The 27,597-nt window shown below is 45.9% G+C and overlaps 1 protein-coding gene across 1 annotated transcript in view; it reads right to left on the reverse strand.

Moving 5' to 3' along the window:
• Positions 1-27,597, reverse strand: part of GPR158 (G protein-coupled receptor 158) — a 1,449,349-nt gene that overhangs the window by 249,338 nt on the left and 1,172,414 nt on the right. Inside the window, exon 6 of the mRNA XM_069211362.1 lies at positions 10,594-10,703. Within this exon, the coding sequence (XP_069067463.1) occupies positions 10,594-10,703 (110 nt within the window). The remainder of the gene's footprint in view (positions 1-10,593; positions 10,704-27,597) is intronic.

The following is a 27,597-nucleotide window of genomic DNA, read 5'->3' on the forward strand; positions in this document are numbered from 1 at the left end:
TAAAGGTGGCCCAGCCCACCCTTGACCAGCCGGTGACGGGCGCAGACTTGCCCGCTCTTGGCCTGATCTTCACCTGGGCCGTACCTGAGCATGTCCTGCACACATCCCGTGCTGTGGGAGGCTTGCAGGCACTATAAGTGCATTGTGGATGTGGTCCCGCCCCCACCTGACCCAATCAGAAGCGCCTCCGGGTGCAAGGAACACTGGTGGTTGCAGTCCGCAGGGCTACAGGGGCACATGCCAATGCGTGACTATCCTGCACTGGGGGAGGCTTGCAGGTGCTATAAGCGCATCTTGGAAGTGGCCCCAAACCCTCCTGTCCCAATCAGAAGCACCTCCAAGTCAGGGAACACGGGTAGTCGCAGGCCTCAGGGTCACTTGGGGCACAGGCCATTGCTTGAATATCCCATGTTGTGGGAGGCTTGCAGGTGTTATAAGCATGCCATAGATGTGGCCCGCCCCGCTCCCCCATCAGTACCACCTCCGGCAACAAGGGGCACTGGTAGTCGCAGTCCCCAGGGTCACAAGGGCACAAGCCAATGCTTGACTTCCTCCATTTAGTGGTATATGAGGCTGTCAGACTATGCCAGGAGTGCATCGCAGACATCCTCTATTTGTGTATATGCTCTGTGTGAACTTAACTAACTTTTCCTGTTTTTGTGCCCTGTTTCCAGGTTGGTCCTCTCCATTGTCTCCAGACCTTCGGGATTCTACATTCTTTGGAGGTTTTTGCTCTCCTTGCTTTTCGTCCTCCAGACGTTGTTCTTTTTCTAGGGCTTCCATTAGCTTGGGATACTCTCCCTGTTGGCAGGGTGGCATCGGGAAGTGATCACCCATTCTTCAAGAACAAAGTTTCCTGGACTCTTAGTGGGTATCAGCTAATCAAATATCTAGGGGGCAGAAAGAGAAGCAGGAGATCATCCACACAATTGATGATACCCTTATAATTTCTGGCACAATCAACGAATGTTCTTCAAAGATACAGATGTCAATCACCATCAAGAAAAGTTATGTTTTGATTTGAATGCATTTCCCAATCATCCGGTTGCTGTGGGTCTCCCCTGGTTGTGTCTACATAACCCTTATCTAAAATGGGCAGCCTGCACAGTTTCTGTAAGTTTGATTTACTGCAACCAGAACTGTTTGAGGGCCTCTCAAGAACCAATAGATTGTGTTATAGCACGTGAAAAAGGAAAAACCCCGTTGTGGCTACCCTAACTACAGTGCCTCAACCATAGAAGGAATTCCAAGATGTTTTTTTTCTTTACTACAAACTAAACAGTTGCTTCCACACCAACCTTACGACTGCGAGACTGAATCTCAAACCAGGGTTTTAGATTCCTTTCAGCAGAGTGTGTTCCTTATCCGAGGCAGAAAAGTATGTTCTACAACAGTATTTGAATGAGAATTCAGAAAATTGACTCTTTGCACCCTCTGCTCCTCCTGCAGGGGCTCTCCTATTCTTTGTCTCCTCTCCTGCAGGAGCTCCCCTATTGATCGTCTCTAAAAAAATCAAAGGAACTGAGGCCTTGTATTGACTTTCACAAATTTAATGTGATTACTATCAAAGATCAATATCCTCTTCCTCTGTTCAACGACATCTAAGAATCAGTATGAGGATCTAGGGCCTGATTCTAACTTTGGAGGACGGTGTTAAACCGTCCCAAAAGTGACGGATATACCACCTACCGTATTACGAGTTCCATAGGATATAATGGACTCGTAATACGGTAGGTGGTATATCCGCCACTTTTGGGACGGTTTAACACCGTCCTCCAAAGTTAGAATCAGGCCCCTAGTGTGTTCACCAAGTTGGATCCTAAGGGGGCATACCATCTAATGCACGTTAGGGATGAATGATGATGGCCTTTCATACCTCATTTGGACATTATGAAAATCAGAGTGACGTCTTAGAGACTCTGAAATGCCCCCTCAGTATCCCAAAGATTCATGAATGGCTTCTTCTCAGATGTTTCAAACCTATTTGTCATACCTGGATGATATCCTGATCTTTACAAAAAATATATCAGATCAACAAAACCATGTGTTCGAAGTATTGTACAGACTTCGCGAGAACCATCTAACCTATAAACCTGAAAAATGGACCTTTGAAGCATCTGAAGTAGAGTATTTGGGATTCATTTTAAAGTCAACAGGAGTTACCATGGATCCTAGTAACATTGCAGCTCTACTTGATTGGCCTCCTCCATCTACTATCCAAAAGGCCCAACACTTTTTGGGATGTGTTAATTTTTATCAACAGTTTATTAAAATATTTTCCACCTACTCTTCTGAAATCTCTCATTTACTAAAGAAGAAACAGATGGCCAATGATTTTCTGTGGGATTCTAAGGCTGAAAAGGCCTTTCAAATTTTGAAAAAGGCCTTTACATGTGCCCCAGTTCTCCATCATCCAAACCCAATGAAGCTGTTTGTTGCAGAGACCAATGCATCTGAAAGTGCTCTAGGGGTGGTTCTACTACAAAAGCAGGATGATGGTTTCCAGGAGCATCCTATTTTTTTACTACTCTTGTTCCTTTACTCCTGTGGAATGGAACTATTCGGTTTTAGTGCATGAGCTGCTGGCAATGAAAAAGGCATGTACAGAATGGGGACATGTGTTACCTGGGGCAAGATATCCTAATGGAAATTAGAACCACCATTGAAACTTGCACTCTCTAAGACCATTCAATATTAAAACAGTCGCCAAGCTCGATAGGCTTATTTCTTTTCCCAATTTGATTTCAGAGACACATTTATTCCTGGAACCTCAATTAACATGGGGGATGCACTGTCTCCCCATTACCCTGAGCAAACACCTCAAATGATCCTTCCTTCTAAGTGGGTAAAATCACGAGTGTAACTTCGGTCATTGAAGAGGTACACACAATTCAACAAAGACTTACCCCAAAAGAGCTATATAAGTTCCTTTTAAATGTTAAGAGTGGATTGTACTTCCATGGAACAAACCTTTTTCTACCCACAACAAACTTATAGGAGACAGTTGTTCAACTTTGTCATGCTGCTCACAGAGGGTTTAAGAACATGTTGGGATTACTTTCCAGACACTTTTGGTGGCATTCGATGGTCAGGAATGTCAGAAGTTATGTCTCTAGCTGCCCAGTTTGTGCACAAGCTAAAGCATCACACTAAAAATCAATGGGATTACTTCAACCTATACTGCTCACTCCTAGACCATGACATACTATTGGCATAGATTTCATAGTGGAACTACCCCCCTCAGAAGGAAAGACATCTATTATGTTCATAGTGGACTCATTTTCTAAGCTGTCCCACTTCTCAGCCTTATCCAAGCTACCTAATGCCAAAGAGACTGCCCAATACTTCCTTTGTGATGTATATAGGTTTCATGGATGTCCAGAGTAGATCGTCTCTGGTTATAGACCACGGTTTTTAAAACATTTTTGGAAGGCATTTTGTATCATTTTGGGAATAACCAGAGCCTTGTCTTTTGGTTTACACCAACAAACTAATGGACTCACAGAGAGGACCACCCAAACCCTCGAACAATATGTGAGATATATTTGTAGTTCTACGAGTGGTAACTGAGTATCTCTTGTTCTCTATGCTGAGTTCGCCTTTAATAACAGTGTTCTTAATATTACAAAGGTATGTCCTTTTCTTGTTTTTTAGTCCACAGTATTTGGGTCAGTTTTCCATTATACAGAAAATAAATCCTGTCACTGTCTGTTTACGTCTTCCTAGTACCTGGAAGATTCATCCCACATTCCATGTATCACAACTGAAACCTTATGTTTCTCCAGGGTTCCCCCTCCATGTGTTTATGTAGATGGTCCACCTGAAGAGGTATCTGCTATTGTTGATTAACACATCTTCGAGAGTAAATTGCAATATCTTGCCAAATGGAAAGTGTACCCTATTTCCGAACAGTACTGGGAGCCTTCAACAGTCCATGCCTCTGCTCTTATTCGTAGATTCTTTTGACACCATCTCACCAAACCTATAGCTTCTGGGTGGGGATATACTGTTGGAACTCCCCACATCCCGAGCGTGGTGCATCTTGAACAGCACACCTGAAGCACGGCGTGTGAGATGTAGGATCCGTGGTTTGGCTGAGGGGCCGCTTAGGAGGTGCAGGCTGCACCGTAGTCTGGCTGGGGTTTTCCTCAGCGTTGTGGGCAGGAGGGGTAATCAATTAATATTAAATAGCCCAGTCCAAGATCGTGACTCCCTTTATCGGTATAATGGACTTTTCCCAATCCAAGATGGCGGTCACGCTTTTCCTTCCTGTTCCATGTCATTAGTGGTATATAAGGCCGTTAGACTCTGTCGGGACTGAGACACAAATGTCCTTGTTCTGTGTACATGATCCAAGTTAGTTTTTTGTGACCTTAACTAGTTTTTCCTTCGTTTGTGCCCTGTTTCCAGGTTGGTCCTCTCTGTCGTTTCCAGTCCTTCTGAATTCTATATTCTTTGGAAGTTTTAGGGCTCCTTTTTTTCCCCCTCCCGAAGAGTGTTCTTTTCCATGGCATCCACTAGCTTTAGATCCTCTCCCTGCTGGCAGGGTGACTTTGAGAAGGGATCGCTCATTTATCCAGAAAGGATTTCCAGGGTCTGGAATCAACCATTGTTACCAGCGATTGCAGTTTCCTACAGTCTATCACGTGAGTAGAGTGAATGATGCTGTTGGTTTGAAGAGAGTGAAAAGTGGTTTTGAACAGATAGGCATAAGTATATTAGGGAGATGTGTTCTATCTACAGGTGTATATATGAGTGATGTGAAAATTACATGTTTTCCTGCACTTGTGAATGGCACTGGTGCTTTAATCCAGAAAAATTCTGAGTTACTCGCAATGCATGCAAAAATTAAGAAAAAACGCTTAGATCTAGATATCTAGATATCTGTTAGCCATGGCATCCTTCGCGGGGTTTCCCCTGTCTTTTTGCCTCTGGTTCCTGTGTTTTTGACCGTGTGCTAGATTTTGGTTTTGCTGGTTTTGGTACTCTGGGCACTTTACCACTGCTGAGCAGAGCTAAAGTGCCAGTGCTCTCAGTGTAAACTCTATGTGTAATTGGCTTTTACATGATTGACATATTTGATTTACTAGTAAGTCCCTAGTAAAGTTTACTCAAGGTGCCCAGGGCCTGTAAATCAAATGCTGCTAGTGGGCCTGCAGCACTGATTGTGCCATCCACGTGAGTAGCCCTGTAAACATGGCTCAGGCCTGCCCCTGCAGTGTCTGTGTGTGCAGTTATAAACTGCCAATTCGACCTGGCAAGTATACTCACTTGCCAGTCCCAAACCTTCCCTTTCTATACATTTAAAGCAACCCTAAGGTAGGCACTAGGTAGCCCCCTGGGCAGGCTGCAGTATACGGTAAAGGAAGGACATGTACTGAGGTGTTTTACATGTCCGGACAGTGAAATACTGCCAAATTAGTTTTTCACTGTTGCAAGGCCTATCTCGCTCATAGTTTAACATGGGGACTGACTTTAAATATCTTTTAAGTGCAGTTTTCCATTGGAAGCAGATAGAGATGTGTACTTTGGGGTCTCTGAACTCAAAATTTAAAATACATCTTTTGGTAAAGTTGGTTTTTAGATTATCAGTTTGAAAATGCCACTTTTAGAAAGTGGACATTTTCTTGCATAACCATTCTGTGCCTCTGCCTGCTTCTTTCCATGTCTGGGTCAGATTTACAGTTGGGCTGTTTGTGAATCTCCACTAGACAATCACACAAATGGAGCTTGGGTTGTAGCCTGCATATTCTGATGAGTCTCGTAGGCTAGAGTGGGGAGGGAGGAGCTGACACTTACACCTGAATGTGCTGTGTCTGCCCTCACACAATGCTGTCTCCAACCCTCTGGTGTGTATCTGGGGCCAGGCCTGGGCAAGGCAGGATCTTGTCAACAACAGAGACTTTCCTTTGAAGTTTGCCTACTTCAAAGGTAGAAAGGGGTATAAGTAGTGGACCCAAACCCCCAGATTTTTAGATTACTTCTAGAGCAGAGAGGAGCCTCTGCCAAGGATAGAGATGAAGAGCTGGAGGAGGAGTGCTTCCCTTTGCCTGTGACTGTGTTTTGCTGGGTTGGCCTGCAGTTCCTGCTTCTGCCTGAAAGAGGACAAAGACAGGACTTTGTGGTATATTCCTACTTGTAAAGTGTCTCCAAGTGCTTGGACTGGGCTTGCCCCATTTTGAAGTCTCAGGGCCATCAAAGACTTCCACATCCAGCACCTGGACTCTCTTGCTGAGACTCCTACCCTGCAATGTAGTGCCCACTCCAGTCTCTGGGCCCTTAAAAAGTGAAGCTAGTGGAACCAAGCGGGAAATCCATGCACAGGAGCTGTGCGGGAGAAAAATCGATGCACCACCTCCAACATGAAGGTAAAAAGGATGCACCACCTGCATCGCGGCTGGAGAATTGATGCACCACCTGCATCGTGGCTGGGAAATCAACGCACCACCTGCATCGCGGCTGGCACAACACCCACTTGTGGCTGCTAAAATCAACGCATCTCCTATGCAGCGCGGTTCTTCATCACTATCCGGCTGGATTTTGCACACATCATCGCTGGGTGTCAAAATCATCATGAACCTGTGTGGACCCAAGGTTGCCCATCCGGAAATCAACGCATCAATCTCCTGCGGGAGAGAAAACAACGCATTGCGTACCCGACCCGAGAAGAAACGATGCATGGCCTCACTTGCAAGTAATGGTTCGGCGAATTGCGCAAGGTACTTTGTGTAACGTCAATGCACCCATTGTTTTCTATGGAGTAAGACTCTTTTTAATGTAAAAAGTCTTGTGTATGTTGGATTTTCATCATTTTGGTTTTGTTTGATTTAGATAAATATTGGCTATTTTCCTAAACTGATGTTGTGTCCATTTTGTAGTGTTTTCACTATATGACTGTGTGTGTGTTGGTAAAAATACCTTACACATTGCCTTTGGGATAAGCCTGACTGCTTGTGCCAGGCTTCAAAGGGGGTGAGCAGGGGTTGTCTTAGGACTGTAACTCCCTTACCCTGAATAGAGTGAGGGTCAATGCTTTGACAGAGTGCAAACTGACTGCCAACCAGAGAACCCATTTCTAACAATATCCTTCTTGCAAAGGAGGGTGCTTTTTGAAAGGTACCGAAGATAAAATAATGCCTCACTTTCACACTTGATAACAGTAGAGTAATTAACGCATATGTAAGTAAAACTACTAACATTTCTCATGTAGTCCAAATTTTAAGGAGCATGGCTTTTGAGAAACAGTAGGTTGCTGGGTTAGTGAGATAGGGAAAGGGTTTAACAAGGTTGTGAATGGTCTTGCATGGGGATGGTTAGACCAAGTCTCACTGCTGTAATAATATTAAAGATTTGTACAAGTACCCTGTTTCTCTTGTTTAAATTCTCCGTTTTTAAAATGTGGGCATATGGGTGAAGGAAAGTCATTTTAGTGCAAAAGAGAAGAATTTAAGATGGAGGATGCCAAAGATTGTGCTTATAACCAGATAAAGCTGATGAAAGAATGCACTCGAAGGAAATAGATGCAGAAAGAAGTGGCATAGACCATGTTACAGTTGTTGATTGGGTTAATAAGATTAACTGAGTGTTTTAGTGATTATAAAACAATCAGAGGGGGGATTTGCTATAGCTTTTTATGTTTATATATATGTGTGTGTGTTCATCATTAATAACAAATTGAACGTATTTTTACACTCTATTAAACATGGGTATACTGATATGGTATTGTTGCTTTTGAAACTAATTCTCTATAACCCATAAAAGGGTGTTTTTATGAACCATGTTAACCAAGGCTCAATTTAGGTATAAATGTCATCTTGTCCAAAATGGAAGTCACCCTTGTCACTCACGTCTCTCGCCCTGCACATCTCAAATTTGTTGTTTCTGCAGCATGTAGTCAATAAAATTATTATTTATTTCCATTGTTATTGTTTCTCCTTACTTTGATTAACTTTTTTTGATCTAACTGCAATAATTTCTTGTAGGTTCTTCCGCTAGATCACTGTGCCCAATTCATTCATATGACACGCTGTTGTTCAGTTCATGTATCAGGTTTGTCCTAGCATCTACAAACAACATTAGCATAGAGGGGGCAAGATAATTATTTATGTAGTGAATATGATATTTCATTTTACTGTGCTCTGATTTTCTGATCAAATGATACATTTGTTCACACCACAGTGACTCTGTAGTTCTTTTAATTTCTTGTTTCTTTCATATTTAGGTATATAAGCATTTTATTAAAATATCAGTAGATACTGTAGGGTACTTATTACACGTTTGACTTATATTTTGCAATGTTATTACTGTACCGTTCTTCAATAAACTTGATCTTTACACTTAATTTCATATGCGAACATAATGTATGAAAAACCCTCAATTTGTTTTGGGGGGGGGGTAGCCAGTAGACTTTCTTGTTCTATTGGAGATGCTGTCCAATGCCTCCTGATTTTGCTGCTCACTTGGGACTTGGGATAATTTCTGATTTTGCATTCCTCTGTATGACCTTTTCATTGAGAGCCTTCATGGCATTGACTCTGTACTGCTTCTCCTTTTAATTTTGTGATAAAACCCTTTAACTATTTTATTGATGTAGAACTCTGTTATTAAGTGGGTCCACCATAAACTTAATTGATTGTATTCCTGACTTTTGATGCATAGGGACACACTGCCTCATGAACTAGAGGTTTAACATTATCTCTGATCCAGTAAGAGTGAGTAATCAGATCGAGGTGAATTTTGGGATGTTTTAACGTCTAAACATATTGGGGTACCCTGCACCCACATATGTAGAAGGAAGGACTGTGAATAGAGGATAACATATCATCTGTATAAAGCACCGACTCCTATGACTTGATGGCATCTATGTAGTCACCGTTGTGATCAACTCCTTATTGAACGTCTTCAAGTACAGAGTTCAGTGATAGAGATCTAATCATAACTTTGAATTTGTATGATGATCCAAATGTACTCCCTCACATCCTGCTGGTGGCCCTGATGATATATTTTCACTGCAAGTAGTAGTAGGTAAGGATGCAAAGATAAAGTCAAACCTGATGGACAAAGGCTGCTTGTTTGCTCATTAGTAGTCAGGCAGGTTAGAGTGCCTACTTTAATTATCAATTTGTGCCCCCACCTCCTTCCATGAATACTTACTATCAGAAAGATTATGGTTAGGAAGAGGAGCAAACCATTTTGCTGACTAACTAGAACTTTATTGTGGGTAAGTGTAATTCTTTCCTAAGCCAAATCGAGTAAAACATGCAACAGGAGATTATAGATTGAACCTAACTTATTTATCTAGACATATACAGTGAGAATGCTCTCAAATGCATATCTGACGTGTAAAATATGACTTGTAAAATGTAACAGCTCCAATCGCATTAATAAAATCACAGCATTTCAAAACGTTTTAAAGGTTAGAAGTAACAAGTAGTCTTTTAATTAAGTAGTATTTTAATTAAAATTAACACTGCTCTTATTTGAGGTTGTTCCGAAACAAATCATTTGTTAGTTCATATAGATTGGCTGAAATGCCATGGTTTTAACATTAGCTCTGAATAAAAATTAATGAAATATTTTAATATTTGATGGGCTCTGCATGCCTTACTGGTTTACCGCTGTAACAATGGTTACCAAGCTTTGCTACATATCTGTCTTGTTTCTGAATCAAATGATTGCTCTCCCCATTACTATTATGTCTCAGTGGGTACCTCTACAGTACTGTTCGTCGAGTGATGGTGAACTACTATCAAACCAGATGTGACACTGCTGTAAACGACTCCTTCCCAGTGACTCCCTTTATGTCACAACATAATCGCCCTGATTCTTAGACCTGTGTTACCTTAATTTAGGCTCCAAATGGAGTTTGTGCCCGAATCCAGATTACACCCCCTGCAAAAATATTACAGAGGTGGCTGTTTCCACCACTCCACCTCACACATTGTGCAGGGAAACCCAGCAATATTCAAATTCTGGATGTTTCAGTCAAGGGAAAACAGTCAGGAAAACCATATTATCCCAGATTACCAACTGGAGAATTTGCAATGGTAGAATATCGCACTCAAAAAAAGATAAACCTTGATATTAATAATTCACTGCTTGTCTCTCAAGCATCGTTTTACCTGGGCACTTGAAATGTAGAGCTTATAGCAGTAGGCTTTATAAAGGTTGACTATAAATTCTTTAGAGGTGAGCGCCTTTTCAGTTATCATTGACAGCCATAACACTAACTCTGACAGAAGACAGCTTGTTATCTACATGGGGAGATTACAAAGAGCTCCTAAAGAATCTCAGATTCCCCTTCCTGTAAATACACATTATTTATATCTTTTAATGCAAAACCTTTAATAGTAGGAAAGGATGTTTTGAACAATCTCCTACTATGCTTAGAGCAAAGATCAGTCACAAGAGAGCTTCCTCCCCTTGTATACCCCATCACGATAAAATAACTTGCACCAACCTGTTGAGAAATATTAATTTAAGAAAGCAATGCTGTCTGGCTTTTCGCTTTCTTTGGACACGAGAAACCAATTTCACTTAAATAACAACAGTACTTAATTTACAAGCTTCGATTTAATTCTAATATAAACGTACCTGTAAAGTTTGAGAGTCACGGTTCCATAAAGAATAGCATAGCCAAGAAGGCGAACCCATCTAAGCAAAATACAGCGGAAGGTGCTTGGCTCAAAATACAAAATTACAACCTGAAGAGAAATAAATGGGGAGAAAGTGGAAGCAGATTTAGAGTGACAATATGCACATTAACATATCATGTCAAACACTTTAGTTTCATAACATAGCAGCATCCTTCCCGCCGCCCTTCGATCCATCTTTCTTTCTTTGCTTCCCTCCCTCTGCCCTTATTTACATTTTCTCTTCAGCGTCCTTTCTTCCTTCTCTTAACCCTTCCTTCCTGCCACCTTTCTGCCTCCCTATCTCCTCCATTCCCTCCTACATTATTTCCACATGTACTTTCTTTCTTCCTTTCCTTCCTACCGTACATCCTTTGTCTTACTTCTTCTGTGTCTTCATTTTCCTTTACTGCCATTCTTCCCTGGCACCTTTCCTCCTTTTTCCACACTTTTTAAATCATATTTAAATTTATATTTTTTGTTGTTTATGTCTGTTAGATTAATATTTTTTGTTAAAGGCTAATACGAAGCTCAGAATAAATAAAGAAAAAGTGGCAGACTGTACTTTTCCTATGAATGTGAAGGAAATCGTTTCTTATTACAGGAGAGATCTGAGGTCACAACACACCCATAACAAAGATGTCACTTGTAATAAATTATTAAAAGTGATTGGTGATGTAGTGGCAGATTTGGCTTGGTTAGCCTCTGACTGGAGAGGCAATGCACCCCAACTGGAGAGGCCTCACATGCTGCTCATCCGCAGACCCTGGTTTCTGACTCAGGAGACCTGCACAACGCCCCTGTGCTTGCTGTAAACTCTAGCTTCGGGGTAGGCTCATGCTGGCTTAGCCTCCAGATATGGCTTATGATGGAACTGGCAGGACTGCTGATATGAAATGAAATGTAGACATAGATAGCGTGGCTTATCACCCGTGAGGGTCTCAAGGCACTGTCAATGGGCAGATTAAGTGATATGCCCAGAATCACAGGATGTTGTGCCAATGCTGAGGCTCAAACCCAGGTCTTCAGCTCCCGAAGCCATCACTCTGACCGCTGCACTACATCCTCTCCCCTGCTGAGAAACTGCTTCCTGTGACCTCTAGCAGCAAGTACCACACATACCCAGGGGTGTCCCTTTCGCAATGGTGATGGAGTGTCTCCCCCTTGCTAAGCCAGGAGCTCAAAGATAAAACAATATTTCTTTATTGTTTTATCTTTCAGCTGCTGGCTCAGCCAGCAGCATGTGAAGGGAGAAGCGGGCCGTGCCATGGGAGGAGGAAGAGGAGAGAGTGCACCTAAGTGCTCATGTGTGTTTGGCTGGTCATCTCAGGCTGGCAAAACAGACATGCACACTTAGGTTTTTCCAGCCTGGCTGTGCTACACAGCCAGACTGGAGAACATGCACAGACTCCCATGCAGTGTCTGAGAGGCGGTCCAAGCTGCTCAGACCAATCCTGACCCTGCTTTCATGCTAGGTCTAGGAAAAAAGTAGTGCCAGGATTGCTGGGGAGCCTGTGTTAGTGTCCCAGTGAATGCTGGGACACCAGAAGAAGAGCAGAGGAACAACGCGGCAGGAGGTGGCGGTGGCGGGCAAAGGTACATTTTTTAAATTACTTTTTTATTCCCCCAACTCTTCATTTGCAGGGGCTGACGCTGCACATACCACTCTCTAATTGGAAAGGACACACACCATGCACATCACCCTACCGCGACCCCTGGTTCAATTATTTAAAGCCATAATGTACACCTAGCTGGGTACAGTACAAGGATATTGCAGCTCACCTCAGATTTCTATGCTCTTACAAAGATGCTGGCCCTGTGGCATTTCACCTCTAAACGATCTGGAACTCCTCAATGACTTGAATTAACCATGTATTGTGAAGTGAGGGGGGGGGTGCATTATCCTCCATATCTTTTCATGCATCATTTACACCTTTATTCCACCCCTCATTCTTTATCAGAATATTTTTTTAAAGTTGGATTTTTTCTTCATCACAATTGACAACTTAAATTGCCATCCCTAAAACTTGGAGAGCTGTGTTGTAATATAGAACCAGTTGTTGCAGTTTCTTTTAAATCACTTGATCACATGCTATGGTACAGGAATGTTGTTGAGTGATTAAAAACGTCCATTTTATTTTTAAATAATTATCTCAAATGTTATGGTTTGAAATATTTTGTTGACTGAGTAAAATGGGTGTATCATATTTCTAGCATTTATGTGTATATCGAGTAACTAGTACCAGTGCCAATGGAGAGCTGCACAGGAAATTCAAATCACAGTCAAAGAGAGTGCTCAGACACAGCGTTGGTGAAGTGTGAATTTACTCTTTGAGAAAAGTTTACTCTTTTTTCCAGAAGGAAAGCAGGTTACAGTTAACGCTGAGGTGCTCGAACAGGATGTTCCATAGACTGGGGGCCTTATTCAGAGCTTGTCAGATGGGATACTCCATCAAAATCTGATGGATATCCCATCTGCCATATTTCAAGTTCCAATACCCACTTGCAATATGGCTCGGTCTTCTGCCACATTTGTGAGGGAGCATTCCATCAGCTGAACTAATTAAGGCCTTTATTGCTTGCCCAGAGAATGCTTGAGCTAGATGTCTTTATTAGTATTTCAAGGAGTAGGTGTGATTCTATGTCAGGACCGGAGGCGAGTATTATGCTCACTTCCTTTCTTTATTTACTTGCAGCTGATTTCAACATAACCAAGAAAAAACTATCTTTGCCATCAACCCAAGGGAAAGAACCACCGAAACAACCAATAAGAGTCCAGAATGCCATCAAATAGGTAGGCGTTTCCCACACGTCTTCCTCTTTCTTTCCTGCTTTCCAGCAGATAAGTACCCTTCTTTCACTCTTCTTATTGCAATGCCAATTAGCAATTTTTTCTGTCTAATTGGATTGTGGTCCGACTTGCCTTCTGCTGCAGGGGCACACCTCAGAACCCCTATCCCGGCAGCTATCAGTCTCGGGGAGTATGACTGTGGTGAGGCTGGCGCCCGCCATGGGGCTTTTGGGTGCACGTATGCACTCTAAAACGATGTGTGACAATGGCAAAGGTAACTGACAGAGCTGTCACTACGGCTCTGGCCTTCTTTCCCCAAGCTTCTTGGAAGCCTGATGCCCATCTTAAGGGTGTGTATTCTAAACACAGGAGTGTTTCCCTTGCTGAACAGTGGACGCCCGAGCGCATCTGCATTTTCGCAACATGCGGTGTGTGCTTTTTTCTTTGGCTGTTTGAGGGGCTCGGCCCAGGTGAGTACTTTTGCACTCATAACCCCGATATCAGTGGGTAGTCTGCCCTGGGTCAACAACCCCTTTTGTGCTTTGCACATTCTAATTCAGACTGGCTTGCCCAGTGCCAAAAAGAGCCTTTGTCCTAATGCTTACCTTGGCTCTCTAAGCCTGCCCTCCACCAATAAACCAGGCCTCCTGTGCTTTGCGGTTCCCCTTCAAATATCATACACTGCGCTCTGCCTTTCATACTTCTGGGTCTCTGATCCCCTGTTAGCTATGGAAGAGTATTGCGAGGAGGAATCCTTGCAGGTTCTCCCCATTGATGATGAATTGTGCGAGGCCATAGGTGCCTCCATTCACCAGGCTGTTGCAGTGGCCATAGAGCCCCTAGAGCGCCATTTTCTGGCACTAGCTTCGGTATGTCCTTTCCCCCTAAATCTTGTGGAGGAGTCCCGACATGCCCAAAAGTGTGCGCAGAAGCGTAAAAGTGACGCAGGCATTGACCTTGAGGTCTTTCACTGCCTAAAGAAGGTTTTCTTATCTCACCCTACCCCCAAAGGGGGAACCCCTGCTGCCTGGGAGGAGGCTCCCCTGTGACCTAATATCGATGATGGACATGCAGGGGACTCCCCTGATGAAGTGGGCCCCTCACGTTCCTGGCGACCGTCCCCGAGCCCAGGGATCAGCTCTTGACGGAGGATGTCTCCAACATGCTCGAACCAGAGGACCTCATCCACCTGGGCTCTGCGGAATGGACCCCTATGGACAAGATGGACAAGTACGTGGCCAGTCAGCTCAGGAAGTTCATTGAGAAAGAGATATGCACCTGCCTTGAAGGTGGAATGCCCCCACCTCTCCCTCCCAGGTAAGGTAGCCCTCACCCCAGAGCTGGATTCACACATGGCCACTTATCTCCAGAAATATATTTGCAATCCCAAGAAAGGGATCAAAAGGTACTGGCATTTATGCAAGGACAAACCCCTAGACATTAGCGGCCCCCTTACCAAGATCTTTGATCTGGCAGAAGAAGCCCAAACTTCCGGTACCCTTATTTCACCCGAGATCCTTTCAGGATGGGCACAGCTAGCGGTTATATTCTTAGGAAAAACCAACTGCACTTTGTCAGCAGAGCGTCACCGCTCCTTCTTATTGAAAGTGGACACTAAGGGCCTGATTCTAACTTTGGAGGACGGTGTTAAACCGTCCCAAAAGTGGCGGATATACCACCTACCGTATTACGAGTCCATTATATCCTATGGAACTCGTAATACGGTAGGTGGTATATCCGCCACTTTTGGGACGGTTTAACACCGTCCTCCAAAGTTAGAATCAGGCCCTAAGTTTGGAGACCTGGCGACCATGGAGGCGGGACCGGCAGAAACAGGGGGGCTTTCTGGTGAGCCATTCATTAAGGAACTGGACAAGTTTGTGGCCATGTTCACCTCCCTCGACAAGGCACAGACTTCTATAAAGTTTTTCACCCCAAGGTTTTCATCGGGGCAGGTCATTGTAGGAACGCTCAGCTGGCAGCTTCTATGTCCAGGCCCTTTCCAAGAGCTCCAAGAAGCCTAATGAACAGACCCGACAAAGAGAGTTTTTCACCTCCCGCCGAGGTTTCCATGGACGAAACACCAGAGGCTCATCCAGAGGATACTTCCAAGCCCAAACAGTTGAGAATTTGCCCTTCTTCCCAACTAAAGGAGGCAGATAAGCTTAGTTCGCCCATGTATGGGCGAGCCTCACATCAGACGCGTGGGTCTTGCAAACTGTCAGTGGCTTCCACTTCGAATTCTATGGAATCCCACTTCAGCCTTCCCGTCCACATTTGCTTACGTTTGCGAATCATCAGGCACACTTGATAGACACAGAGGTCAAGGAACTCCTAGGGAAAATGCGATTGCTCCCTCTCATCTCCACCTAAATGGTTTTCTGAGCAACATCTTCCTCATAGACAAACGGTACGGCAGTCAGAGGCAGATCATCAACCTCAGGGAGTTCTATAGGTGGCTTGTTTATCACCACTTCAAGATGGAGGGGATCCATCTCTTGCGGGACTTAATACATACCAACGATTGGATGGTCCACTTGGACCTTCAATATGCCTACCTGAAGATTCCGATCTTCCCTCCACAATGCAGATTCCTCCAATTCCAGTGGCGGGACCAGTTATACAAATTCATGACTGCATTCGGGATGTCATCCGCACCTTAGTGCTTCACCAAGGTCTTCAAGCCGATGGTGGATGTAGGAAAGTCCTTTTTTTTTGCCTGATCACCCCCACTCTTTCTGGATAGGTACTGGTGGTTACTGACTCTTGGCTGTGCCCTGGGTACTGCTTACCAGTCCCAGGGCCAGTGCTCTGTGTAAAATGGATATGCAAATTAGGCTAATTATAATTGGCTAAGTTAACCTACCTATAAGTCCCTAGTATATGGTAGGGCATGTAGGTTTAGGGACCACAGCATAGGTGGTGCACACCTAGGTGCATTGCTGAGGTGCCCAGTGTCATTTTAAAAGCCAGCCTGCCTTGCTGGCTGCTTTTAAATTAAAGTTATATGCAAATTCGACTTTGGAATTAAAGGTACTTCCAAAGTTTTAAACTACCTTATTTTTACATATAAGTCACCCCTAAGGTGTGCCCTATGTGCCCCTAGGGCTGGGTGCCATGTAACTATAAGCAGGGACTTTATAAAAATAGATTTATAAGCCCTGGTGAGGTAAAAACAGCCAAATTCGTTTTTCCCTCATTGAAGTAAATGGCCTTCATAGGCTAGAATGGGCAGACTTTATTTTAAATTTTAAAGTCTCCTTAAATGTTACTGTAAATGGGTTCGTTATCGGAATGATGTAAGATATTGGAAGAATGCGACTGGCACCACTATTTGAGGGAATAATAACTGTTTTATTTAAAGTTGGCCAATTCTCTCTTGTTTCTTTCCACAAGATTAGCCCTATTTTCTATTTCCCCAAAACCCTGCTTGGGTTTTACAGTCTCTGGTGGTGTCTTGGTTCCGTCTTGAGGCGGTCTGGTTTTTCCGTCCTCCGATCTCCCGCATTCCCAAAAGAAAAAGAAAAATAAAAGTAATCAGGTAAGTGAATAAAGTAGGGGTAAGACAAGGGTTCAAACAGGGTTAGTAGGGTGGTGTGGACTAGGTAGGGCTGGTGCTGGTGGTGGGTATCACTCCGTGGTATTGTGCCCTTATTTCCTTTTTTACTCCAAAAAAAAAACCCCTTTCTCTTCCTTTTCTTAGGGTTTCTCGGGTGGTGTCCCTGTCCGTGGGTTAAAGCAGTTTAGGTCCCCCTCTCCTTTTCTGGTAAGTCCCCTTCTTTCACGAGGTCTTCCCGTCCTCCCTTTCTTCCCCCCCCTTTTCCTCTTTTCCCTGTCAGCCAGCCTGACAGAGTCTGCCAGGCAGGGTATAGACGTACCTGGGAGGGCCACGTCCCTCCCGGGGCGCGGCCGGCACGTGGGTGATCTCCCGATTTCTCTTCGTCTGGGCCGGGAGTTGCCCAGTGGTTCCTCCTTCCTTCGAGGCGTCCTGACTTCTGGGTCTCTTCCTCCGTCCTGGGCACTCAGATGGCGGTGCTTCCCCTCGCTGCAACCGACTCTCCGACCTCGACGGTGTCCTTCTCTTCCTCCGGCCCCCTGGTGATGGCGGTTTCCCTTTCCGTTGTCGGCTCTCCGGTCACGGCGGTCTCGTTCTCTTCTTCCGATGCTCCGATGGCGATCTCCTCACTCCGGCTTCCCCGCGTTCTCGGCTCCTCCTTCTTTTCTCCCGATCTCTCTCGTCCGTCTTCTCTTCTGATGTTTATGACGCCCTCAGCGTCATACGTCATGGCAGGGAGGTTTCCTCTCGTGCCCCCGGGCCATTGTGTTCCTCCCCCGACAGGTGTTTGGGAGCTGCGTTCGGCGGCACTCCCGTTACACATCCCCTCCCTTGGATGGGGCTGTTCGAGCCCCCCAGGTCCCGGAAATCGAGACAAATAGTCTGCTTGTCCCATAAGGTCTCCAGGGAGATGGCAAACCTGGAAGGAGAAAGGTTGTAGCTCCATAAACCATCTTAAAATGCGAACGTTGGTGTCCTTATACCTCGAGAGCCAGGTAAGAGGGGCGTGGTCGGTATATAAAAGGAAGGACCTCCCTAGGAGATAATATTGAAGGCTTTCAACAGCCCATTTAATGGCCAGGCACTCACGCTCTATTATGGGATAGTTCTGTTCCCGAGGAAATAGCTTACGACTAATGAAGACCACCGGATGGCTTATCTCATTTTCATCTTTTTGGAACAGTACTGCACCCAGGCCTACGTCCGAGGCATCCGTTTGGAGATGGAAGGGACGACTGAATTCAGGGCATTTTAATACGGGTTGCGTGGTTAGGCACCGTTGCAAGGTATGGTAGCTATGTGATTGTGGAATGGTTAGACTTGTGATGTTCTTGGGTTGCCCCTTCCTCAAGAGGTCAGTGAGGGGGGCGGCCACTGTAGAGTAGTGAGGTATGAATCTTCGATAATACCCCACTAGTCCGAGGAAGGATCGGATCTCTTTCTTTGTGGTGGGTGCGCTTATACGTAAAATGGCTTCTATTTTACTCATTTGGGGCTCCATGCAGTCCAAAAGGGAGTACCTTAAAGTGATATAGACCGGAAGAGGTGGAGAACGCCGTTTTTTCTTTATCGGCTTTAGCTAAAGGAATCTGCCAGTATCCTTTTGTTAGGTCTAGGGTAGACATGTATTTGGCTTTACCGAGCCGTTCTATAAGTTCGTCTACCCTGGGAAGAGGATACGTATCAAATTGGGACACGGCATTGATTTGTCTAAAGTCGATACAAAAGCGTATGGATCCGTCCGGTTTTGGCACTAACACCACCGGGGAGCACCAGGGGCTTTGGGACGGCTCTATAATATCCAAATCTAACATCCTTTTTACCTCCTCTTCAACTATGACCTTCCTCGCTTCGGGAATGCGATAGGGACGTAACCGGATTATTTTACCCGGTTGGGTTATAATCTGGTGGTGGATTAGCTCTGTTTTACCTGGAACAGGGGAAAACACGTGGGGGTGCGCATTAAGGAGTTGGTTTAGTTGTTGGTTCTGTTGCACTGTTAACTCCGCATTTCGGAGGGGTATATCGCCCTTTGAGGGGGGGTCTGTGGGGCACCACCCTATTTCTAGCTCTTTTACTGTGTTAACTAAACAGTTTATATTTTGGTCTACTTGAGATTCCTCCCATCTTTTTAGTAAGTTAACATGAAAGATTTGAAATCGGTTGGGATTAGTCGCGAGTTGTAGTTTATAGGTAACCGGAGTTACTGCTTTTATTATTTTATATGGGCCTTGCCATTTTGCCAAAAGTTTATTGTCTGAACTGGGTAAAAGCACTAATACTTGGTCTCCCTCTACAAAAGATCTCATTTGAGTGTTCCTATCGTAATAACGCTTTTGTTTCTCCTGAGCTTTTTCCATGTGCCCTCTCACATCTTCCCATATCGTTTGTAGTCGGGACTTTAACTCACTGGTGTACTCTAGGAGAGGTTTTTCCCCGCTTTCGTCTTCCTCCCATAACTCGGCTGCCATGTCTAATAGGGTCCTAGGCTGTCGCCCAAACAGCAGTTCGAATGGACTATGTCCTGTAGATGCTTGTTCATGGGTTCTGACGGCATATAACACTAGGGGAAGTTTCTTGTCCCAATCTTTACCTGACTCGGAGATCGCTTTCCTCAGAAGGGTTTTCAGGGTGCGATTATACCTTTCTACTAGTCCGTCTGTCTGGGGATGATAAACCGCTGTCCTTATCTGCCGTATCCCTAATAATTGACAAATCTGAGCCATCAAGTTGGACATAAACTGGGTCCCTTGGTCCGTCAATATTTCTCGGGGAAACCCTATTCGTGAGAAGAAACCTATCATGGCGTTGGCGACACTTTTAGTGCTAATACTAGTTAGGGGGATAGCTTCCGGATACCTAGAGGCGTAATCGACCAATACTAGAATGTAGCGGTATCCCTTGGAAGACGGTAGGAGGGGCCCGACTAGATCCATTCCTACTCTAGAGAACGGTACGTCAATAATGGGAAGAGGATGTAGGGGTGCTTTTTTCCTGGGTCCGGGATCTATCAACTGACATCTAGGACATTGCTGACAGAACTTTCTGATATGGGAAAAAACCCCAGGCCAGTAGAATTTCCTTAATAGGTATTCCTCTGTTTTTTCTCTCCCGTAATGACCCCCCCCCGGCTGATTATGGGCTAGATGCAACACCTGCTGCCTATAGGGTTCGGGAATCAGTAACTGTTTCTTTTCCCCTCTCTCGTTACTGGTGATTCGATATAACAGATTTTTATTGATCACAAAGGAGGGACCCTTATCATCTATGGTTCGAGGTTTGGCACTTCTCCAGGCGTGGATCAAACTGGGATCGTCCCTTTGACTACATCGGAAGGGCGGAAGACCAACGAGGGCGAATACCTGTGCGTTATCTCTGTCGTGGTTTGTGTCCTCTCTTCTATAGGACTTCCTGGCTTCTCGTTTTTCTCTTTTAGTGGGTTTATAGCGGGTCACCGGGGCTGTTATGGGTAATTCAGAAAAAGGGGCGCTTCCCAACCAGGCATCCAGGTCTCTCTGTGTGCTGTCCAAAAGGATCGGAAAGTCTTTAAAGTCTGTTCCTATGATGGCCTCTTCCACCAACTGTTCAACTACCCCCAGCCTTATGGGGGTATTTGTTCCTTCCCAAAAAAGGGTAGTCCATATTAGGGGATATTCTCTTGTTTCCCCGTGAATACAACATATGGATACTGTGAAACCTGGGTCAAGTGTATGCTCGGCAATCAGATCCGCTCTGATTACGGACTGACTACATCCGGAGTCGATGAGCGCTAGTGTGTCCCTCCCGTTAATGGACAGTATCTTTTTGTATTGGGTATCTTTCCCCCCCGTGTAGAAAACCCGGCCTCTCGTAACCCCTATTTCCATGGGTTCGGGTTTGCCGGACTTCAGCGGGCAAAATCGGGCAATGTGTCCCCATTCCCCACAACTAAAACACTGGGGCTGCTGTCCAGAGGGCTTCTCTATCCCTCGTAACCTTCCCGGTTCCTCTATCGGCTTTTTCCCCGAGGCTGCGGATTGTCCCGTGTTTTGCCTAATTGGTTGAGGTAACAACCGCGGAAGGGGTGTTTTGAATTCGAGGGAGCGGTGGAAAGCACAGGCCAGCTCAATGGTAGTATTCGTGTCGGGGTTCGGGTGTTGCTTGATCCAATGGCGAGTATTGGCGGGTAGGGCGTCTAGATATTGTTCTAGGAGAACGGCCTCAATAACATCTTCCCTATTCGTCCCTATGGGTCCAAGCCACTTGAGACCTAAATCTTTGACCCTAAAATATAAAGCTCGAGGGTTCTCAGAGGGGCCCCACCTGGCCTTCCTGAAGCGAACCCGATAGTGTTCTGTATCAAAGCCGACCCTTTCTAGGATGCTCTTCTTGATGTCCGGATAGGGTGTTGTCCCACCCGGGTTAACCGCTTGATATGCTGCTTGGAGGGTCCCGGTTAATAAGGGAGCGATATATTGACCCCATCTGTCCTGCGGCCAGGTGGCTGAAATGGCGACGCGTTCAAAGTTAGTAAAGAAGGCGTCGGGGTCTTCGCCTTCCTGATATCTCTGCAAAACGGAACTAGGTACATTTGGATGTACCCGAGTTGCTGCAATGGTATCCGTCAAAGTCTTTATCGCGTTGTCATGTACCAACTGATTGTTGGCCATGATAGTAGCCTGACTTTTAAGCGCGTTTTGCAGGGCCTCCCTTTCCACCTTGGCTGCCTTCTGTTGCTCCTCCCATACAATTTGCAGATGGCGTTGCCCCTCAGCTAGTTGCTGCATCATATCCGCCATTGTGGGCACCCCCTCCATTTTCTAGGGTTCTCCTGTCGCCTGTTCCAATATCCCACTTCTGACACCACTGTAAATGGGTTCGTTATCGGAATGATGTAAGATATTGGAAGAATGCGACTGGCACCACTATTTGAGGGAATAATAACTGTTTTATTTAAAGTTGGCCAATTCTCTCTTGTTTCTTTCCACAAGATTAGCCCTATTTTCTATTTCCCCAAAACCCTGCTTGGGTTTTACAGTCTCTGGTGGTGTCTTGGTTCCGTCTTGAGGCGGTCTGGTTTTTCCGTCCTCCGATCTCCCGCATTCCCAAAAGAAAAAGAAAAATAAAAGTAATCAGGTAAGTGAATAAAGTAGGGGTAAGACAAGGGTTCAAACAGGGTTAGTAGGGTGGTGTGGACTAGGTAGGGCTGGTGCTGGTGGTGGGTATCACTCTGTGGTATTGTGCCCTTATTTCCTTTTTTACTCCAAAAAAAAAACCCCTTTCTCTTCCTTTTCTTAGGGTTTCTCGGGTGGTGTCCCTGTCCGTGGGTTAAAGCAGTTTAGGTCCCCCTCTCCTTTTCTGGTAAGTCCCCTTCTTTCACGAGGTCTTCCCGTCCTCCCTTTCTTCCCCCCCCTTTTCCTCTTTTCCCTGTCAGCCAGCCTGACAGAGTCTGCCAGGCAGGGTATAGACGTACCTGGGAGGGCCACGTCCCTCCCGGGGCGCGGCCGGCACGTGGGTGATCTCCCGATTTCTCTTCGTCTGGGCCGGGAGTTGCCCAGTGGTTCCTCCTTCCTTCGAGGCGTCCTGACTTCTGGGTCTCTTCCTCCGTCCTGGGCACTCGGATGGCAGTGCTTCCCCTCGCTGCAACCGACTCTCCGACCTCGACGGTGTCCTTCTCTTCCTCCGGCCCCCTGGTGATGGCGGTTTCCCTTTCCGTTGTCGGCTCTCCGGTCACGGCGGTCTCGTTCTCTTCTTCCGATGCTCCGATGGCGATCTCCTCACTCCGGCTTCCCCGCGTTCTCGGCTCCTCCTTCTTTTCTCCCGATCTCTCTCGTCCGTCTTCTCTTCTGATGTTTATGACGCCCTCAGCGTCATACGTCATGGCAGGGAGGTTTCCTCTCGTGCCCCCGGGCCATTGTGTTCCTCCCCCGACAGGTGTTTGGGAGCTGCGTTCGGCGGCACTCCCGTTACAGTTACATACCAAGAATTTGGTATCAAATTGATTGTTATAATAAATCCCACAACTTCCAGTTGTTGGATTTAATATAACTAGTGCAGGTAAAAAGTTTAGACTTTACCTAAAAAGTTGCCAATTTCAGCTCTGCATTGTTTTTGCTGCTGTGCTCTGATTGGCCAGCCTGCAGCAGCTTCTGCCAGGCCACTTTTATGAGGTGTGAAGTGGCCTGGCTTTACACAAAGGAATGTGCTTGGGGGAGAGAATCTCCCCTCAGCAGATGGGGAAGCAGGAAGGGGGAGGGCTGCCAAACTGGTCTTCAAAGGCAGAGAAGGACATCTGGAGCACCCAGCAACACCCCCACATCCTGCAACCCCAGACAGCTAGGTGCCCCCTTGATTAGATTAGGAGAGGGCAGGAGAGGGGTGTGTTTATGATTTTTAGCCACACCAGTGGGTGGGCTCAGCCAGATCTCTCCTCTAAAAATCAGATTCATCCATTTTGGATTTTTAGAGACTATTGCCTTCTGGGATTGATTTTTGCCACACTTCCCAGGAAGTGGTCATCACAGGGGGACGACCCTGTCCCTGATTGGAGGACCAGGGCCCCCCTGCTTTTCACCCAGGAGCAAGGATAAAACTGGCAGACCTGCACCCACGCCTCAGATCCCCACCAAATTTCAAGAAGAAAGAACTACAAGGAGAAGAAGGACTGCCCTGCTGGACCCCTGGCCTGCACCTGGACCCTGCACTCAGAAAGACTGCACCAGCTGCACACTTGGGCTTCACCACAAGAAGGACTTTGCCTGGCTTCCACTGGTTCAAGGAGGGACTCCCTGTTTGCTACAGGTGAAAAATTGCTAACCAGAGTCCCCTGCACCAACTCCTGAAAAAGTGACCAGCTGACCACTGTCCAGTGGCCAAAAAGGAGTTTGCGCCAGGTGCACTCTGGGAGTTGAAGTCCGCACTTCCCAAGGACCATCACAGAACTTCTGGACCCTTGGGGTGAGCTGTGGACCCCAAAAGAACCTTAAAAGAACATCTGGGTGAAGCCCCAGAAGTTTGGAAAAGATTGGAGAAATTTTAGAAAAAAGCTCCATAAAGTGACCGACTCGACGCGGAAATTCTAGCCGGCTTGCCTCAACCGCGACCCGGCCTGACTTCGTGGTTCGTCCCGGTCAAGAAAAACATCCGAAAAAAAGACTAAGTCCGAACGTAAAAAGTTGACCGGGACCTTCCAGCCATCGTATCCGAGAAGGGCTCCACGGACGTCGGATCAAGATCCAGGTTTACCCCGGTCGAAGGATTTTCGTCTCGAAAAAACGACTAAGTCCGAAGGTAAAAATCACCACCGAGGAAACCGACTTCGCGTATCCGGACAAGGGCTCCAGGAGGTCGGATCCAACTGGCAGGTTCGTCCCGGGGAAGAAAAACATCGAAAAAGAGACTAAGTCAGAAGGTAACTTTTTGACCGAGGCCTCCCGCGACTTGTAGCCGAGCAGGGCTCCATCGCGGTCGGCCTGAAAGTTTGACTTTGCCCCGGTCCTGGTGCAACCAGATGACCCGATTGGCGCTTTTCGTTTCTGAGCGCTAGAAAATAATAATACTTTAAAAATTCATATCTCCGGTTCCCCTGAACCGATTTTAATCGTTTTTGTGTCATTTTAAAGATAAAAATATAAGCTATTTTTATAAATTGGTTTTGGATTTTTAAACTGTTTCCTGTGTTTTATTTAATTACTGTTTTGTGATATTTGAATGCTTTACACTTTGTCTCCTAAGTTAAGCCTTGACGCTCGATGCTAAGCTACCAAGGGTAGAGCTGGGATTAATTTACTGAGACCTAACTGTACTTTTGTGGAGGTTTGTGGCTTGTTGCTAGGTGTAGGTACCTACCTGCCCTATCAATAACCCATTTTCCAACATAATTGGAAGCAGCGACGGGATCCTGTACTTGTGTTCAATATCACGTTACAGTTTTAGATAAAACAAATTAAAAATCCTTTAAATTGTCCTAGTGCAAAAATTGTTTTTAATTTTTAATTTTAATTTTTTTTTAAATTAATTTGGATTAATTTCAATTATTGAATTTTTGTAATTTTTCTAAATTCTTGTTTCCAATTTTTGCAAAAAGCTTTTGTTGACACAAAACTAGGGAACCATGGAGCTTGATCTGGCTAGCCTACCCACACTGACAGTAGTCCAGCTTAGGGGGTTGTGTATTGAGAGGGGGTTGCCTGCAACCACTAATCTCAGGAAAGAAATCCTGATTAAATCCCTGACAGCATGGGCTGAGGCCCAAGAGGTAGAGACAGAGGAAGCTCCAGAGGAGGAACCAAAAGAAGATGATGCTAACTCTAACCATTCAGGGGAGGAAAGGCATCAGACCCCAAGTGAGGAAGAGGAGGAACGGTCCTCACTGGACACAGTCACTAGGGGTAGACCCAAAGCTAGTGGTAGGAAGAGGGTCCTTTCAGGAGGAGAGAACCCATCCATCAGGGAGAGAGAGCTGGAAGCCCAGCTAGCCTACATAGCTTTGGAGGCAGATAAGCTTGCCCTAGAAAAAAAGAAGTGGGCAAGCAAAGAAAAAAAAGATAGAAGCAGCGAGAAAGAAACTGAGGTGTCCCTGGGTGGGGGTTTTGCCCCCAGATTACCCAAAGGGGTGGTTCCTGCCTATGTAGAGGGGGATGACATCGATAAGTGGCTGGGGGCCTTTGAGAGGGCCCTCCAGATGAGGAAAGTCAAGCCTCAGTACTGGGGTTCACTCCTTTGGGAGTTAGTTCCCAACTCTGGGAGGGATAGGCTCCTAACCATGAGTGGGGAGGATGCAGACTCATACCCCAGTATGAAGAGATGCTTGACTAAAAAGTTTGGTCTAACCCCAGAGCAGTATAGGCTTAAGTTTAGGGACACCCAAAAGACAAGCACCCAGTCCTGGGTGGACTTTGTGGACATTTCAGTGAAAGCACTGGAGGGCTGGATACAGGGCAACAGGGTAAGTACCTTTGAGGGGCTGTACAATTTGATTATGAGGGAGCACCTTCTAACTAATTGTGTCCAAGAGAGGCTCCGCCAGTATCTAGTAGACTCTAGGTTGACCAACCCCAGAGAGCTGGGGGAGGCAGCAGATGACTGGTTAAGAACTAGAGTTAACCAGAGACCCCCAGGGGGTGATCAGAAAAAGGGAGGACATGGTTCTTCTCAGGGGAAGAACCAGGGGAAAGATGACAAAAAACCCAAAGAGTCCTCACAAGAGTCCCCAAAAACTTCTCAGGGAGGGGGAGCCCCGAGCCAATTCACTTCTAAAGGGAAAGGGTATCAGGGAAAGAATTTTGATCCTGCTAAAGCAGGAAGGTTTCAGGAGCTTGCTAAGGCCGGCAAGTGTTTTGACTGTTATCAGCCAGGACATAAAAGAGGAGATGCTATCTGCACCAAGAAGCCCCCCACTGGTGGGCAATCCCAGGGGATTGCTAGTGTAGGGTTGGGGGTGGAAGTTGGCCCAGGGGTGGAATCAGGGTACACTGAAGTCACCTTAGTATCCGTGGGTGGGGTGGACATTGCAACTATGGCCACCTTACCTCCCATCATGCAGAGGTATAGGCAGAGGCCTAAAGTCAATGGGACTGAAGTGGAAGCTCTGAGAGATACAGGAGCCAGTGTGACAATGGTCACAGAAAAGCTGGTTTCTCCAGAGCAGGTCTTACCTGGTGTCTTCCACCAGGTGACTTATGCAGATAGCAGAACCAAACTCCATCCCATGGCTATGGTGAGTCTGGAATGGGGAGGTGTGACTGGCCCTAAAAAAGTAGCTGTAGCTCCTGCCCTCCCAGTAGAGTGTCTACTGGGAAATGATCTTGAAGCATCTGAATGGTCAGAAGTGGAGAGAAGGGTCCATGCAAAGATGCTGGATCTCCCTGAATGGGTGTGTGCTGTGACCAGGTCACAGGCAGCACAACAGGGAAATGCTGGACACTTGGACCCTGGAACAATGGGCCAAGCCTCCAAGAAGAAGAGAAAGGGCACTGGGTCTGGCTTACCAGCCCCAACAAGTACAGAGGGTCAGGAAGAATCCAACCCTGAGGGGGAGGATCTGAACTCTGAGGGAGGGACACCTTCCCTGCAAACTCTGCCTGACTTGGCAGAACTGCAAGGGGCAGGTGGGCCCACCAGAGAAGATTTGTGCCAGGGACAAAGAGAGTGTCCCACTCTTGAGGGCCTGAGGCAGACTGCTGCCAGGCAAGAACAAGGGGATACCAGTGGTACCCACAAGGTTTACTGGGAGGATGGAGTTCTCTACACTGAGGCTAGGACCCTCAAAGAAGGGGCTACTAGGAGAGTAGTGGTCCCCCAAAAGTATAGAGAATTCCTCCTTACCTTAAGCCATGATATCCCCTTAGCTGGTCATTTGGGACAGACCAAGACCTGGAACAGGCTGGTCAACCATTTTTTTTGGCCAGAAATGTCAGAAAAAGTCAGGGAGTTTTGCAGCTCCTGTGTCACCTGTCAAGCCAGTGGCAAGACAGGGGGCAAGCCAAAGGCTCCCTTAATTCCACTGCCAGTGGTTGGGACTCCCTTTGAGAGGGTGGGGATTGACATTGTTGGTCCCCTAGACCCACCAACTGCTTCAGGTAACAGGTACATTGTGGTGGTAGTGGACCATGCCACCAGGTACCCTGAGGCAATACCCC

Source organism: Pleurodeles waltl, chromosome 10 (genome assembly GCF_031143425.1).
Source record: "Pleurodeles waltl isolate 20211129_DDA chromosome 10, aPleWal1.hap1.20221129, whole genome shotgun sequence".
Lineage (NCBI taxonomy): Eukaryota > Metazoa > Chordata > Amphibia > Caudata > Salamandridae > Pleurodeles > Pleurodeles waltl.